We start from the raw sequence: 17,287 nt of genomic DNA, 5'->3' as shown, positions 1-17,287 counted from the left end.
TTCTAATGATGTAGACTGTGACTGTGGATATTGCATGTGTGCAGAATGTACTGTCACTCTCAACGGTTATCAATGGTTATCAGTTATCACTCTGAACTTCTGTCGGTCTCTTTCAGGGCATCACTCTGAAAATGAACGAGCTCAACCACTGCATTGTGGCCCGAATCATGCATGGTGGAATGATTCATCGACAAGGTATGCAACCATATAAAAATGAGTGCAACCATTAAACCTTACATGCACATATAATGGCCAATATTTATCCAATAATGTTGTCATCTCATGAGATTTTCAATAATGTCTTTCGTCTTCCTCTATTTCACCTGACTCCCTTTTGGTAATTGAAAAAAGAATTAAATGCAACTCTTCCTTACATTAGTCGGGCCCCCCCCTGGAGCCTTCTCAGTAACCCCCTGGGTTTTCCAGGCCTCTGCTTTGCCAGGCGTTGATTTAACACCCAAGAGCCTCATTTGTAACATTTATTAATTCATTATATCTCTGCTTCAGGGACTCTGCATGTAGGAGATGAGATCCGAGAGATTAATGGCATCAGCGTTGCCAATCAGACTGTAGAACAGCTCCAAAAGATGCTGGTAAGTCACACGGATCAGACTTTCCAGAATCAGGCCCTGAGTGTTCCTTTCTTTTTGTTTAATCTTAAATTCTCAGCATGTATTTAGCGTGTGTTATAGATTGTTAAAATTTGATTTCCATTTGTGGACTAATATAATATCAGTGATACTTGATTTGGAGTAAGTAAAAGTGAGCAGCTGTGGTACTGGGCTGAAAGGGCTGTGACCGTATCACTTTCTTTATGATCTTGCTATTAACGTAACGCATTATTTATTGTCCACACAGAGGGAGATGAGGGGTAGCATCACCTTCAAGATTGTACCCAGTTACCGGTCCCAGTCCATGTCTTGTGAGGTAGGGAATAAAACGCACCGAGACTTGCATATATCGTTGCACCTTCAAAAGGATGGAAAGAAAGATTTTTTGTATTTTCTGTTGCAGAAAGAGTCACCAGATTTGTCCCGGCAGTCGCCAGCCAATGGTCATGCTAGTGTCACCAGCTCCATCCTGGTATGTTTGTGCTTCTGCTCTTCACTATGAAACACACAAAAAATGTGATTTTTTTTTTTTTCTCTCTCCTGTTTCTATGTTGTGGTTCCTGTGAAACAAAAACGTACACATAATTTTCTGTCATCCCACCCAGGACCTGCCATCAACGATCCAGCCAAAAGGCCGTCTGGTGAGATTTCCCAGTTCTTTATACCGTAACTGCACTAACTGCATTACTGATATGACAAACTAACACTCATCCCATCAAGTCCAAATCTGCATGTATGTACTGACTGTGTATGCACTTAAAAGCACCTATCCATTCCTCCTTCCCCAGTCCGTCAAGTCTCACTCTCCAATGTCAGGCCTCAACGCTTGACTGCTTTGGCCTTTCTTGAACATTGGAAAGGATTCCTACAGTTGTTTAAAAAAATTAAAATAAAGGCAGATGTTAGAGAAAATTCCCCTGTAGTGTAATATGGCCTTGATGATAGGCATAATTCCTTGCTAGATTTTTTTGATGAGAAATGCAAGTCTGTAACGAGTAACAACATTTGAGATGGAAAACGTTAGGAACCCTGATTTACCTTTGTTACAACTTCCTCTTACTCACTTGTTGATGTCGGCCATTTTTGTTTGTTTCGCGATGCGCTTATTCTCCAAGTTCTCACACAAACATGAAATGCAGTACAAACACTTGAATATATAAGGTTCACCATCCAATTGTGGGTCCTTCATCACACCTCTTTTGTTTATGCCCCCCAACGTTTTCTACTGCATGATATATGTGTAAGTGTGTGTGTGATGCTCTCAACCCCATAGATCTCCAGACCTGCTATCAAGGACAAATTGTCCATCAAGGTAAGATGTCTCTAAGTGGACCCTTCGTAGAAGTAGATACCAACTTCTTCCACCCCCATCGCAAAGTTCGGTTCCTCATCATAGTGGTGTCTAGATCCCATGCTAGCTGTCAAGGCTTAATCTTCATACCTGGTTTGTCAGTGGACATAAAAGGCAACAAAAAAATATGTTGATGTTAGCCGCCGATAAAACTGATACGGCCACAGGTGGAGATGTGGCAAAGTGCTTTGTTTGACCATGTTTGTCCTGCTGTTCATTTATCTAAATGTCTGTGCCCTTTCCTGCTTCGGCTTACACGCTACGCTCTTGATTTTCCCTCTGCTGTCTTTTTATCTTTTAATGACAAATGTCAGCGCCGCATTTCTAACTTATCGATTTGTCAGCCAGCCAGTCTCCACTCATATGGGCAGCTTGGCCCATCATATTCTTCCCTATATTTATATGCAACACTGTCCTTGCCACTGTGTCAGCAAATTTTTTTTTTTGTCTCACTGTCCTGCCCTTCTAGATTTACGTACGTGCTCAGTTTGAGTATGACCCGGCCAAAGACGACCTCATCCCATGTAAGGAGGCAGGCATTCGCTTCCGGGTAGGTGACATAATTCAGATCATCTCCAAGGACGACCACAACTGGTGGCAGGGAAAGCTGGAGAACACCAAGAATGGCACCGCAGGCCTCATCCCCTCACCTGAGCTACAGGAGTGGTGAGTAGAACACGCAACAATTAAACAATACAGTTCAACAGCACCACCACCAACATTAGAACCTTCATTAGGGTACAGGAGGACTTATACCAGGAGTTATCTAGAGTTGCATCGATATACCATTTTTTTTCATACTGTAATATGAAAATTGATGATTATCTTAACGTGCACATTAACTTAACTATGGTACTGAATTTTTCACTGTTACTACAAAGATGTGTTTTCAAGTTGATGTCAAGTTCCATGTCTGTCATAGATAATATTTTTTTAAATATATAAATTATGACACAGCATTTGTTCAACCAAAAAAGACACTAGTCCTATTAAAAGCCATTGCAACTGATATTATTATTGATAGCTGTATAATACTGTGATATTTTTTTAAATGGTTATTGACCATGGAAATTTACCAATGACCATTCCAGCCCTAGGTGTAGTTTCATTGTATGATGAGATGTTTTCATAACACTCATGTAGTAGGTTAGTGCTATCTGTCGGGTTTTATGTGTTAGGATGTGGATGGCGTGAAGCTGTAGGTTTCACCAATACACAGCTTATTAACATAACATTTAGGCTATTGAAGTGACAAAGCACGCAGAGATCAAAACACAAGCTTGTGGCTACAGTTAGATACTCTGACCTCTTCACCGTGATGCTAAGCAAACTTAACCATGTCAGTGCACCTATTCAAAATTGTTTTCCCCAGAGGGCCATGCTGATTTACAAAATGCAAGCGAAGAGCCACAAATTAGGCAACTGAATCAAAACATTGAACACAGTGCTGAATTATGTTAAACTAATTCTCAGTACCAAATGCAGCACTGGATTAACTATTCAACAAACATCTGGTCTCATACTTCATGTATAAATCCACATTAACTGATTTTCTGTTTAACAGATGTAACTGTAACTAACCTATGAGAATGAATTATAACTAGGATATTTATGATTGACAACATGGAAAGCAATGCCTACCCATATAATTAAGCTTAATGGGAACAGTTGAGACGCTCACCTCTCTTTGAAAAACCATCAAAGTCTAGCGGTTTGTATGACGTTGAAATGCACAGCACAGAGGACAGTCGTTAGTCAGTTGTGATCCGTAACATGACTTGTTTAAGTTTAATCATGTCTCCGTCTTGACAACTGCACAAGGACGTTACATTAAGTGCAACCACTGTAACTGTGACTTTTTGCCCCTATCAAAATGTAAACAGTGCCCTCTGTGGGAATCAAGCTAAATAGCAATGAAGACTCAACTCAACTTTGCCTCAAGATTCATTCACATGCTTCCTCTTATTGATTTTTTGGAAGATTGTTTTAGCTTTTTGAGGACGTCGCGGGCTCTATGTGCAGTATTGACCAGAAAAAAATAATAATTTCATTTTTATGCATGTATACCTTCAGGTCTTTAGCATCTATAACAGGGCCGTGGGCCAAAGTTCGCTCACCAAATGTATCTAACAAGGGGAAAAAATTAAATGAATGGTTATAATCTGAGTACAGCGGGCAGAGCAATACTTTACAAAAGAAGTTGGATCACAAATTCCCTTAACTGACCGAGTACCATTTTGCATCTTTACAATATAATACAAAAGGTGTTTGCTTTTGGCCCACCATTAAATTTTTATTTCGGAAAAAGTTTGGGCACCTCTGATCTATAATAATGTAAAGCCACACATAAATATGGAACGACAGACAAGGCCATTTAATCTAACAGTACATACTGTATGTTCTTTTCAGGCGTGTAGCATGTATAGCGATGGAGAAAACCAAACAGGAACAGCAGGCGAGCTGCACCTGGTTTGGCAAGAAGAAGAAACAGTACAAAGACAAGTACCTGGCCAAGCACAATGCAGGTAATTCAACAAATGGTGCAACAGAGCTAAGCTAACCCACTACAAGCATCTCATTTGATAGCTCACTAAGGCAATATAGTGCAACGCAAAGCAAAGAGGAAGTACGCCATCTAGCTATGCAGTTGACTCTAATTAAGGGTGCAAGAAATCCACTCTCAAGTTACAGCTTAAGGTAGCATGATGAATTTTTGTCAGGGACTTTGTAGAGTATTATTGTATCATTAAAAATCAGATGTTTTGATTGAAGTGTCTAGGTTCAAAGGTCACGTGGGATAAATGATCACATTGTCGCACCTTTGTAATGTAATGGTTTGTGTAACTGCTGCACGTGTGTTGCGTTTTCCCTCTGACAGACCTCTCCAAATGCTGCCTCGTTTCTCAGTAACTAACAGTGTTGCAATTAACAGCTTTTGATGTTTACAATTTTTGTTATGGTGTTTTTTTGTTCAATTTGTCTTCTTTTATGGTGTCTTTTTATTAACCCTTCCGCTCCCACCCTTTGTCCATATTTCATGCTGTCTCTTACCCAATGACATGGCTGCATGTAAGTAACACCAGACAGCTGGCGTCCAGCTTCTGTGTTTTTCTTCCTCCTCTTTCTGCTTTTAAACCTTGTCCTCTTCCTAATGTCTCCTTGACTTTTGAATGACGGCCGCTTTGTTTGGTTTGTTATAAGAAATGTAATTCAAATTGATGAGATGCTACTCAGCTCAGCTTGGTTATGTTTTTCACTCTGACCAAGGTTAGTGCAAATAAGCAAGTTTTAATGCTTTCTCAAGGTATTTGACCTTCCTCTAGTCTGCTGGGTGCTTGTTTGAAAGAGCAGTTGTTGTACATTATGGCATCATTTGAATAACTCGGCTCTAAATATTAAAAACCCATGTGTTTGAGCACGCTTGATTTAAGCCACAGGGACCGAGCATTGAAATTAATGTTAATCTCATTAGCATTGCTAGTGCCCCTCTGATTCTTTATTAGGTTTGCATGTATTTATTGAGATGTTTATTTTTTTTCACACTATTGTGGAGTATGTACACTCAGTTGCCAGTTTATTATGGCAAACTGGTAGTTTGATACATCAGCCCAGAAATAAATCATACCGTCATGTTGTAACGTTGAGCTTTTGTTTCAACAGGGATCATGATTCAACTTAATGTTCATATTGGTGTAAACTTGAGAATACTGTCACACACTGAAGCCCCCAAAATGACCATTAAGTTAAATCAATACAGGCTTAACAAAATACTCAACAATATAACATTAATCAAGTAGCATTTATTGCAGGACTGTTGTATCAGACTGTATAAGGTTCACCTTATAAACTGGTGACTGAGGGTATATTATCCACTTGCTTCACAAGCCAAAGAGAGAGTAAGGCAGATTATTTTTTAACACATATTTCCCTTTTTAAATGGTGAGTTTATACTCTATGTTGCATCTAACCCTAGAATGAAAGACAATTTACAGCTGATGGTGTGCTAACCTAATGTTTCTCCTCTGTTCTGCAGTGTTTGACCAACTAGATCTGGTAACATATGAGGAGGTAGTCAAACTGCCATCGTTCAAGAGGAAAACACTGGTGTTGCTTGGTAAGTAAACAGTAAAATTGGTGTTAATTTGTTTGTCTGGTTAGGGGTTATTATAGTGACTGAAACTATGTTTTGTAGTGTTGCAGGATTACAGATCCTCCTTCAGACATTTGGGCTTTAAAGGTTTTGAAAAGTAAATCTTAAACTCAAGGTCCAATTTGATTACATGTCAAAGAGTAGGATCAGTTGTTAATGTGGTTGTTTCAATGATCTTCCAAATTACTCATCCATGATGATTCAACACAGAAAAGGGAAGTGGAAAAGTTTGTGGTCAATTTCACAGAGGAAGAACCACAGACTTTTCATCAATTGAACCCTACACAGTGACATTTTACTGACTTGCACAGAAGAATACTTTCTCAAGCTGTTCTCATACAATGCCCACGTGTGCACTGAATTAATTATGGATTGATGTAATCATTTCTCTACTCCATACCAGTCATGAAGCAATATGTTGTTACATCACCTTGCGTAGAGTCACTAAAATGCATTCTGGATGGCGAGCCATAAAGACGTTGATAGGGAACTGAGACAATTACAGATGGTAAGAAAGTTAGCCACAACTTGAATGAACTGATGGGTCATGAAAGTACGGAAGCGCATTGCATTCACTGGATAAAAAAAAAATTAGACACATTATCTCGTAATTACTAGATCAGGATCTCATAATTATGAGAAAAGATCTCGTAATTATGAGATAGTGAAACACTGCGGTCAAGCCAGCCCACACGTTGTTTTGCGGTGCCCGCATATATTGTGTGTTTTATTAGTGTGATTACACTAATAGCGAGAAAAGACTAGTTTCAAAGGCTTCCACAACGACCCCAGGACATAACAAATACTCACTTCAATCTGATGTAGCCTTTCAAAATAAAAGCCCTCTAAAATGTCATATTTCTCTCTTAATTCAGATTGATATTAGGAGGAAACTCCCTGTTTCCACAGACTAATTTCAGTTCAGACTGATAGTGGTCCACCTCAGAGCCTCACTCATGTAGTATCAGGAAGTTCTGATGTGGATCTTCAAAATTAAAGCCCTCTGAAATTTGGATTATATTTTCAATATTTTGCTCAAATTCAGATTTACATTAAAAGAAAACTTCCTGTTTCCACAGACTAATTTCAGTTCAGAGTGATAGTGGTCCATCTCTTAGACCCACTCAAATAATATCAGAAAGTTCTGATGTGGATTTCAAAATAAAACCCCTCTTAATGTCAGATATTGTCAATATTTCCATGTGAATTCAGCTTGACATTAAAAAGAAACTACCTGTTTCCACACAAAATATTTCAAATTTCAGCGGGCTTTAATTTTGAAATTCCACATCAGAACTTCCTGATATTAAATGAGTGAGTCTCTGAGGTGGGGTACTATCATTCTGAACTGAAATTATTCTGTGGAAACAGGTAGTTTCCTTTCAATGTAAATCTGAATTTGAGGGAAAATATTCAAAATATTTCAAATTTCAGAGGGCTTTAATTTTGAAATTCCACATCAGAACTTCCTGATATTACATGAGTGAGTCTCTGGGGTGGACCACTACCAGTCTGAATTAAAACTAGTCTGGGGAATTTTTTGTGGAAAACTTTTTTTTAATATCCATCTGAATATACATGTAAATATTGACAATATCTGACATTTAAGAGGGCTTTAATTTTGAAATTCCACATCAGATTGACCTGAATTTTTGAGGTCGAGTACTATCAGTCTGAAGTGGAACGGTCCAGTAATAATTGGTAGTTTAAGAAATATGAATCCTAATGTACATATAATAGTGAAATATTAAAGTTCAGAGGGCTTTTATTCTGAAATGCCACATCAGATTGACCTGATTTTTCTGGGTGTTCATCCTGAGGTTGAGTACTATCAGTCTGAAGTGGAACGGTAGAGTAGTAACGTGTAGTTTTGTTTTTTAAAACTTTAACCTTAATGTAAAGGAAATATGAATGTGTACCAGGCTTTTATTTTGAAAGGCTACATCAGATTGACGCGAGTATTTGTTACGTCCTGGGGTCATTGTGGAAGCCTTAGAAACGAGTCTTTTCTCGCTATTAGTGTAATGTGCAGTATATGCGGGCACCGCAAAACAACGTGTGGGCTGGCTTGACCAAGTGTTTCACTGTCTCATAATTACGAGATCTTTTCTCGCAATTACGTGATCTTTTCTCATAATTATGAGATCCTGATCTCGTAATTACGAGATAAGGTGTCTAATTTTTTTTTATCCAGTGAATGCAATGCGCTTCCGTATGAAAGCATCTCAATGACTGAAATGTTATGGAAGGGTATTAACTCTGGATGAAACCACAGTGGGTAAAATCATAGTAGCTACTGTCCATCAGTGGGATGCACGGAGCACCATCCTAAGAATAGCAGTGATATTGTCCAGAAGATCAAGAACATGAAAATGCTCACCTCACAGAAACTGGTATCCATAATAACGTCAACACTCGCATCTAGTTTACAGATGAACAGGAAGAGAGTGGTAGACTCTTATTCTTAGACATCTGCATGTGAAGTCTGACAGGAGCACAGAAACCACTGTCTACACGACACACAAACTCAGCAATATCTAAAGTTAAACTCAAGCACAAAGTCTCACCAGCAGAACATCTTATCAGAAGAGGAGGGTAGAGAGGGGAAACTAACGGTATTATAACTGGGTGGTGTGAATTCCCAACTGCGACCAGGATGGACACTTCTAAATCAATGGGGACTCCCTGAGTCAGCACAACCAACTCAATTAGTTTGAAATATGAGCTGTAAGAGACAGGCTGCACACCTCCAACTTCTCAGTGAGGTAACGACTCCTTTTCCCAGGTTCCTTGTTAGCATAGGGTTTAAAATCAAAATATTGCTTTAAAGGTGCTTTTGCTTTTCAATTTGGCAACAAATCCTCGATCATCTTGTTGTTCAACTGACTGTGATAAGTGAAATGTGACTCATACTCTGTGTGCTGCGACACTGGTGCTTCTGCTGCATGTAGCACACACCTTCAGTTTATTATTGTAGCCTGCGTCAATGAGCAAAATGACAGTGGGGCCAGTGGGCAAATTATGTAATCAGTGTATGCCCGAACACCGTGCAACATCTACTACCACGGCAAACCTAGTATGTTTTTTCTTTAAGCCCTGTGAAGGGGAGAGTTCTGTCAATTCCTTCACCTATATGCTAGTGCCAGGACTTATCCCTCCACAACACTTCAGCAGGGAAACAGGAATTTAACTGAAAAGACCAACTTTGTAAAATGCCTTATCAACTCAGCGGAATCATAATACTGAAGCCTCATAGTAGCTTAAGCTGAACTTTGAAATATGTTTACATTTCTGTACAGGTACGACGAATATCAATTGCCTCTATAGTGGCATTACATCCTAGGCAGTAGAAGCGGTTGGACCCTCAAACCATTTAATGTACCTATGGCACACAAATATTAACATAGATAGAAACAGAAAATCCAAACCTATCCCTTAAGATCTTTTGCCAATTCATCTTAAAGACACAACCCAGATATCTCATGCATCCTGAAATGGCAAAAACTCCAAACAACAGACTAAATCAACATCAGTTGTCAGTGAACACCGGACCAAAACCAGACATGGCATCAAATGGGAGTTAAGGAGACAACCGAAGAAAGAAAGAAGAGGCCATTCACATCATACACCAAACCCCTGTGCATGACCACCTGTTATTATGTAATAACTCAGCAAATCATTTGCTTCACTATCATTTAATTTTTAAAAGTGTATTACAGGATTGACCAGCCTGTTGTCTAATTCAGTATTGTCTCTGTCTCCCTTCATTCAGGTGCACATGGAGTTGGTAGGAGGCACATCAAGAACACACTCATTACCAAACATCCTGACCGCTTCGCCTACCCTATTCCTCGTAAGGAGACACACACAAACGTAACAGATACACAAGAGCAACAAAACAGCTGGGGTGGTTACATACATCGCACTGAAAACGCATCTGCAGAAACCAGCAGTATAAGTTCTCTAATCATTCTTATTCAAGGTTGTTTCTTAACATTGAAAGGAGAAAGACATCAACAAGTCTGAAATCTGATTTCAAGGGTCAATAGATGCACTAATGTAGTCAGTTTCCTGTATAATCTTTTTTGACACAAACTCAGACTCAGTGTCATATATTCTTTCAGCTATCTTCTATGTGATGATTTTCATCTGTATCCCTCTTAACTGTCTCTCTGCTCAGACACGACTCGGCCTCCTAAGAAGGACGAAGAGAACGGGAAGAACTACTACTTTGTGTCTCATGACCAGATGATGCAGGACATCAGCAACAACGACTACCTGGAGTACGGCAGCCATGAGGATGCCATGTATGGTACCAGGCTTGAGACTATTAGGCAGATCCATGCACAGGGCATGATCTCCATCCTGGATGTTGAACCACAGGTAACAAAGGATTGTAGTGTCTAAAAAGTACTTTTCAAACATGCACTTCATAATGCACTGACAGTTTTAAATGACAACATCATGTAAAAACAAACAATAAATACATCAAGTCCTTTAAAGGTTTTGGACCAAGTCATGTTTCTTCAACAGGTAAACACAGCTGATGTCTGAATTCAGTGCCATCACATGATTGGAAAGGCTAGAGCAGCACGTGTGCAGGTTATATTCAGCCCCATTAACAGAGTAACAGATTTAAGAGTCAACTGAGTAGCATTTCTTATACACATGGGAACATATATTTCAACAATCATAAAATATTGTAAATCGCAAACTTTTTAACACGCGGAGAAGTCATCTTCAACCTACCACGTTAGTCATTAATAAAGCCACCAAGATCAACAGTCACTCAACTACAAATAAAGTTTAAACATTATTACTTTTATCTGTATTGATATAAATTCTGTTCAAGTTCAAGAAAAAGTGGTGCTGAATGAGATGAGCACTGCAGCATTATGGATTTACAGTGCTGTCATGTTCGAGTTAACCATTACAGAACATGTCTCAATATTTCCACGCAGATTGGAATGAGTGGAATACATGCAGAATTAAAATAAAATGATCACTCTGTCTCGCCCTCGCTCTCTCTCTCAACAGGCACTAAAGATCCTCAGGACAGCCGAGTTTGCTCCCTATGTTGTCTTCATCGCAGCTCCCACTATCACCCCGGGCATGACTGAGGTACTGTCACATGTACTTTGTTGCATCCTCCCTCATTCATGCTAGTTGTTCCAGTGTATTTGCACGTACTAACTCTCATTCAGTCTGAATTCAGTTACACTGGCATTTTAGTCTGAATTCAGAGGCAATTCAAACAAACCCAGTATGATAGCTGCCTTCATCCGCTTGTCATCCTTTTTGCTTTGCTCAATGTTTCTCTCACTGCACTGCCCTGTGTTCTTTAAGCATGTTTATATTTTCTTTGGCATGCCTATTTTCATTCGCACTAAAGGTTCCAAAGTGGTGCAGGAAACTGCCTGTAAGTACTGGTTAAATCATGTGAGTTAAGCTTGTTTGGAGATTGTAGAAAGGCATGTCTGGCCTCTGTGTTTGTGTAGCTCTAGTAGTAGTCTAGCTTTGTCCACTTCATTCCTCTTGATTTCCTCTAAATCCTCTAATCCCTCTAATAATCCTCTTAATTGTGTGGTCTCTCAGTGGTGCATCTTCATTTTTGATGCAACCTCATGCATCGTTCTCGTTTGGCCCAACCCTGCCTCTCCATTTAATTTTTCCTCTTCTTCCTGGATCCTAGATGGTTTGAGGGAAACATCTCATTGCTATTTTTATTATTAATATTGTGATTTAGATTGCAGTCCATAAACTTCTGGCCTGCATTGGTGGTCCAGTTAGCATTAAATTGGATAAGTAGCGTTTCCAAGTAGCGTTACATTTATTTAGTCTTGACAGCTGACATCTACCAAGCTAGCTGCTAACTGAATTGCCCAACAATAACATGGTCTAGAGAAAGACTGGCCACTGTTGGTTTTATTTAAACAACAAAAGAAAGATGCAATTTAAGCTTTATTTCAAGCATCAAAATCCAAAAGAACGGTGCCGACATATTTATGTCCAGTCAAAAAATATTTCTTGGGCAAAGCGTTCTGCTTTAATTTCAGTTAGTCATACACTCAGCTGACTAAATTCATTTAAAAAGTTGTGACCTTAACCTCTGCCAGCTTAAGACATCACGAATGATGAAAGTTACAGAACCCTGCCCTTGCCATTAGAAAATTACACTTGCAACTCTTTAATATAAAATCACTCAATCATCACTTCATCATGTGAAAATGAATATGAACATATAGAACATGACCACAAATGTGCTGAAGCACAGTACATGCAACAAATATACACCTAAACCAGCCACTAAACTCCCCTCTGCTTTTCCTCTCTCACACCCTCAGGATGACTCTCTTCAGCGGCTCCAGAAGGAATCAGAGATGCTGCAGCGGACCTACGCTCACTACTTTGACCAGACCATCATCAACAATGAGATTGATGACACCATCCGACATCTGGAGGAGGCTGTAGACCTGGTGTCCACCACTTCTCAGTGGGTCCCGGTCTCCTGGGTCTACTGACATACACTAAACGGCAATTAGCTCATCCCCCTGAACAATCCATCTTCGATCCAACACGGATGCTAAACTTTGTTCAACATCCCCTTGAATCACGTCTTTCTCATCAGAATCATTCATTTCTGTAGATAAACTGTTGCTGAAAAAGAGGGAAATGAAGAAACTAGTGACTCACTACAGAGACTTCATCCTGCCCCCACAACCCCCTTTTTCTCAACAGCCTTAAAAGGCATATTGTTGTGTATATATATACATATATATATAAATGATAAAAAACTAAGTGAATATGGTTCTGTCCTTATATAGTTGAAGGGTGGGGAGTGGAGGGGCAGTGTGGTAGATATTTTGTACTTTTCTTTTGTAATCGATGGATGGGTGGTAACATTGGAAAGGCAATAGCGAGCATGACCATAAAGCAGTCTTATGTGGGTGCCTGTGTGTGTGTTGACCTTTAAAGGCACTTCTTGTGGTACTCTGTGTCCTCCCCTCCAGCATCCCCTGATCTCCTCGGCCCCTGTGACAAACAAGCCGAACTTTGAAGCACATTAGAAGCTGCTATAGTGGCGACAAGTAACTCCCTCAGCTCCAAATGCAAGTTTGAGTGAAGCAAAAAAGCACAGGAAACTTGGCAGTTTCTTTCTCCCTCACCCACCCCAACCCTTTATTTATTTCACTGGCCCTCTGTGCCTGTCAGTTTGTTGAAGGAGCACACTGCATCCCTCTACGCTGTCTTTCTGTGTGTTGCTGTAGCCTGTTGTACCATGCTTCCCTTCTCAACCTCTGATGGTCTTTGTTTACATCTCAGTTTGCACAAAATGGACAATGAAGAAGACGTGTACTGCATCTCGTCAACACAGTTCTTATTTGGTCTTGCCTACTCTCTTCTGGCTATGTTTACCCCTCTTCCGCCGTACCTGAAATGCTAATCGGTGGTAAATGGACCTGGAAAATCATTCTTGGGCCTTGATCAGCGATGAAAAAGCACTTACATCAACCACTAAACATGGCTCCTGAGCTGAAGACAAAAAAATAAAATAAAAAAACAACGGAAAGGAGAAAAATAAACTGCCTTATCAGAGCCTCGGGGAGGACGTCGGTAACACCTATGCACACCCCTGGTTCCTGCCAGGCAGACCGCCACGACAGCCATTTTCTTCTTTCCTCACTCTAATAGTGAGCCGCGCTTGTTAAAGTGTTGATAGGAATCATGGAAGGGGAGGGCCTCATGTAGGTGGGATAAAACCAATCCTAGAGCCACCGTTTTGGAACTGTTAACTGTTGTCTTTAAAAATATTAAAAAGGAGTATTCTTGTTTCAAGGGAGAGAAAATAACTCTAAATTTTGTGTGTAAATGTTTCAATGGTGCGTAAGTCATACGAGTGAACTACCAAGAGCCAGTGTATATTAATCCTTAAAAGAAGCTCAGTATGTGACATAACCTCTTCATGCTTTACCAGAAGTGGCACAACTCTGCCGCACCCTCAGTAACTTAGTATGCAGGCACATCAGTTGAAGGGTCTTAAAAAAAATAAAATAAAAAAAACAAGTGAATATTTTCAACTGTGCGGTGTGGCTGCTGTTGTTCCACTTCAAGTAAAGTGTTTTCATTTCAAGTCCTGTGTAAATTACCTCTGCAAATGACAAAAGCAGCTCTTCTGTATGAAATGTTGTTCTTTTTTGTTATTTCATTTTTAAAAAAAATATATTTCCTTTTACGTGTTTAAAGTAAACTGCCTCGTCTTCCTTTCGTTTGTTTTCTGATGCGTGAGTGTGTAAGTTAATGTGTGTGTGAAATTATTTTCGAGAATTTAATACACAGATTCCATCAGGGATTTCACTCAGTCTAACGTGCTGCAGAACTGCTTTTTGAAACACTGCTTCCAAAACAAACAAAAATCCTGGATATTGGCTTGTTGTATCAAGTGAAGGATTTGTCTATTGGATTTCCAAATGATCCGTTTTTAATGAGCCACTCCCTCAGACATGACTATGTAAATCTATTCTATATTCAATGTCATGCCCACAGGGAAAGTGTAATGAAGGTCTATATAAAATCAAATTCCTCTCATAAATAACACAACATTGCATTGTTTGCTTTAGTCATAATTCTACTGTCTAAACCAGCCCCATTCTCTGAAAACTGATTGATACCCTCATGAAGCTCAGTTTAAACAGCTGCCAGGCCCTGCTTAAGTAACACTGGAACACGTAATAAACTGATTTCTTTCTCCGTCTGTATTGATTTGAAGCACAGTTTTCAAGGAGACACAAGTGTCTGGTCATTAAAAGAGGATTGCAAAGCCTCAGTGGAATCTGTTCAGGTTTACTGGTTGAATCCAAGGCCTGTACTGCTCAGGTGTCCTTGAGATTGATAAGAAATATGTATTTGCACAAGTTAATTAAAAAAGGTGACATTTAAATAGGATTTTTCTTTTCAGCAAATTACAAGCTCAACCATAAAAGAAATGTACTCCGCTCAAAGTTGTGCCATCAAAAACAACCTTTGGTAGCTGGTGTGAGGCTTATGCAGCTTACAGCATTACTATGCTAGTCTTCATCATATCAAGGAGTTTGTCTTAGCTCATTTCCACACTAACCATTCTCAGTGTGCATCACAATCTTTGAATGGTACCGAGTATGGCTGCTCTATTATAGCGAAACTCACACTCATGATTATTTTGGTCAATACTGAGATCACAATTATTTAAAACAAATACTCAGTGACTTTGAAACTGTCATGCGTTCATTGAACTTTTGGAAAAAAAATATTTTAAACAATTGCTTTCTTGATTAACTTTTCATAATGGTTGGAGGCCAAAACAGGAAATGAAATTATAATTCCATTGACTGATGACCCTAGTACTGAGAAATTCAAGTTCTCTCTCTCAAAGTGTAAAGAAATGTCCATACAGTAATATAGATATATTTAAAAAACATCTATTTTTTAAACTAAATCACTGTTCACAGCTAAAGAGCATTTACATTTTCCAAAGTTAAATGGATTTTTCACCTCAAAACCACATTTTTAGCCGTCAATTTCATACTTGATGCCCCTGTTTATTCTTCACTTTCTGCCTGTCTGGCTGATGGAGCGTTATGTCAAAATGCAGCATGCAAAGACTACAGATGAGTCTGTGTGTTTTAAAAAACACTGTTTGCCCCTTAAAGCACAACCGTAAACACTTTCCAAGTTCAGAATATTGAATATTAAAGCAGCAGACTGAAGTTTGGCCATCAAGGACATGTCAAGTGTTTGCTTGTCAGCTACAGCTTCAATTCAATAAGAGATGTGCTGAACGAACCTGCACAATATCAGCTGTACAGGCTGGAATGTTTCTACAGTACAATCTCTAGTTAAACTGGACAGGTAGGTTTCTGGTGTGAACACAGATCAAAGTATTAAAGGGTCAGCCATGTAGATAGTTCAGGGCTGCCCAGTAACTCCTGTCGTCACCTCAGTACAATGGAGGTGAAGCGAATTTCATTCTTGCTGTTGAAAACAAAAAAACTCAGCTCAGAGCAGTAAGGTTAAGTTTATTTGGTTAATGTTTAAAAACAGGCCTGCAACAGGCAGCCTGACTGCCTGTAGAAACAGTCATGAGGACCACCAGAAGGCTGGACAGGTGCACAGAGGGTGGGCAGGACAATCAGAAGGCTGGCCAGATGGGAGTAAACAAACAATAGGATGAACAAAAAGCTGGGAAGGCGGGTGGAGCAGTTGTGGAAACAATCAGAAGGCTGGGCAGGCAGCAGGCAACATACACTGGGAAGACAATAGAGACCATGAAGCCAGATTTGTGGATGGTATCACCCAGGAGTGTGGCCCTGAGACACTTGGGGTCAGAAAGAAGGAAGCCTGGCTCAGGAAGCCTGGCTCTTTATTTATAAGAAGTGTCCTCAGTGATTCCAAGAACAATGCCACAGGAGTGGTAGTAAGAGCTGGTGATGGCCTGCAGGTCCTTTCTCTACTGTGACCTTTCATTAAGGTGTGGTGTGGAATCCAAGACAAGAACTCCAGTAAATGAGGGTCCACTTCAATGTCCAGACAATTTCCAGAAAATGAGGAGCAGGAAAAATCTAAAAACAGGCAGAAGAAAATTGACAAGCAACAACCTTGGAAATGTACTTCAGGTGATTTTTGATTAGTCTACAGAATGAATGTTGAACCAGAAAGCCAGAGAACATTATGACCCTTCAGTCTTTACAAGTTTGTCCAAACTTCTTGTCACTCTTGTACACGATTATCAGTTAAAAACAGCCCATTTTTCTAGGCTCCTGAAAAGCTGACAGATCGGAGATAAAAGGTCTTCCCCTGACAGCAGTGATCTGCTGCCTGTCCATTCGCCTGCTGTCCTTGTGTCCAAGGGCGAACTGATCAGTCTTGTGAGACGCGGTGAGCTGATGGGTGACTGATGTTTTACCTCAAGAGACAGACAGACGGGCCTGATGGAATAACTCAGTGCTAAATGGACCGGGGAGTTTGCTGGCTCATCTAGGGGCTTCGCTTCACGGCGGACTGTTGTTTTTCCTCCGCCGTGTGTTTGCAGAGATGGCTGTTTGACTGTGTACTCTGGCTCTGAAGCACAGATAAGTCACTGCTTGCTCCAGCAGGTATGAATTGGTTGCTTTGAGCTGAGAAAGCAGGAAATCCTGTGAT

The 17,287-nt window shown here is 39.9% G+C and overlaps 1 protein-coding gene across 14 annotated transcripts in view; it reads left to right on the top strand.

The window, feature by feature from the left end:
- Nucleotides 1–14,360, top strand: part of LOC311253596 (peripheral plasma membrane protein CASK-like) — a 47,621-nt gene extending 33,261 nt beyond the window's left edge. For 5 of the 14 annotated variants that reach the window (XM_084347679.1, XM_084347682.1, XM_084347678.1 and 2 more), the window contains 13 exons: nucleotides 117–195; nucleotides 508–593; nucleotides 859–927; nucleotides 1,015–1,083; nucleotides 1,217–1,252; nucleotides 1,885–1,923; nucleotides 2,432–2,628; nucleotides 4,372–4,487; nucleotides 5,996–6,076; nucleotides 9,885–9,965; nucleotides 10,293–10,495; nucleotides 11,150–11,233; nucleotides 12,457–14,360. In XM_084347679.1, coding sequence (XP_084203805.1) covers nucleotides 117–195; nucleotides 508–593; nucleotides 859–927; nucleotides 1,015–1,083; nucleotides 1,217–1,252; nucleotides 1,885–1,923; nucleotides 2,432–2,628; nucleotides 4,372–4,487; nucleotides 5,996–6,076; nucleotides 9,885–9,965; nucleotides 10,293–10,495; nucleotides 11,150–11,233; nucleotides 12,457–12,633 — 1,317 coding nt within the window. In that variant the 3' untranslated portion in view covers nucleotides 12,634–14,360. Of the gene's footprint in view, nucleotides 1–116; nucleotides 196–507; nucleotides 594–858; nucleotides 1,084–1,216; nucleotides 1,253–1,884; nucleotides 1,924–2,431; nucleotides 2,629–4,371; nucleotides 4,488–5,995; nucleotides 6,077–9,884; nucleotides 9,966–10,292; nucleotides 10,496–11,149; nucleotides 11,234–12,456 lie in introns of all 14 variants that reach the window. The other 9 variants (XM_084347684.1, XM_084347674.1, XM_084347672.1 and 6 more) reach the window with 4 other exon arrangements.
- Nucleotides 14,361–17,287: the final 2,927 nt, after the last annotated feature.

Source organism: Pagrus pagrus (assembly GCF_965226575.1).
Source record: "Pagrus pagrus genome assembly, chromosome: 24".
NCBI classification, from domain to species: Eukaryota; Metazoa; Chordata; class Actinopteri; order Spariformes; family Sparidae; genus Pagrus; species Pagrus pagrus.
Note: the sequence above shows the minus strand (reverse complement) of the source record. Positions and strands in the feature narration are given on the sequence as shown.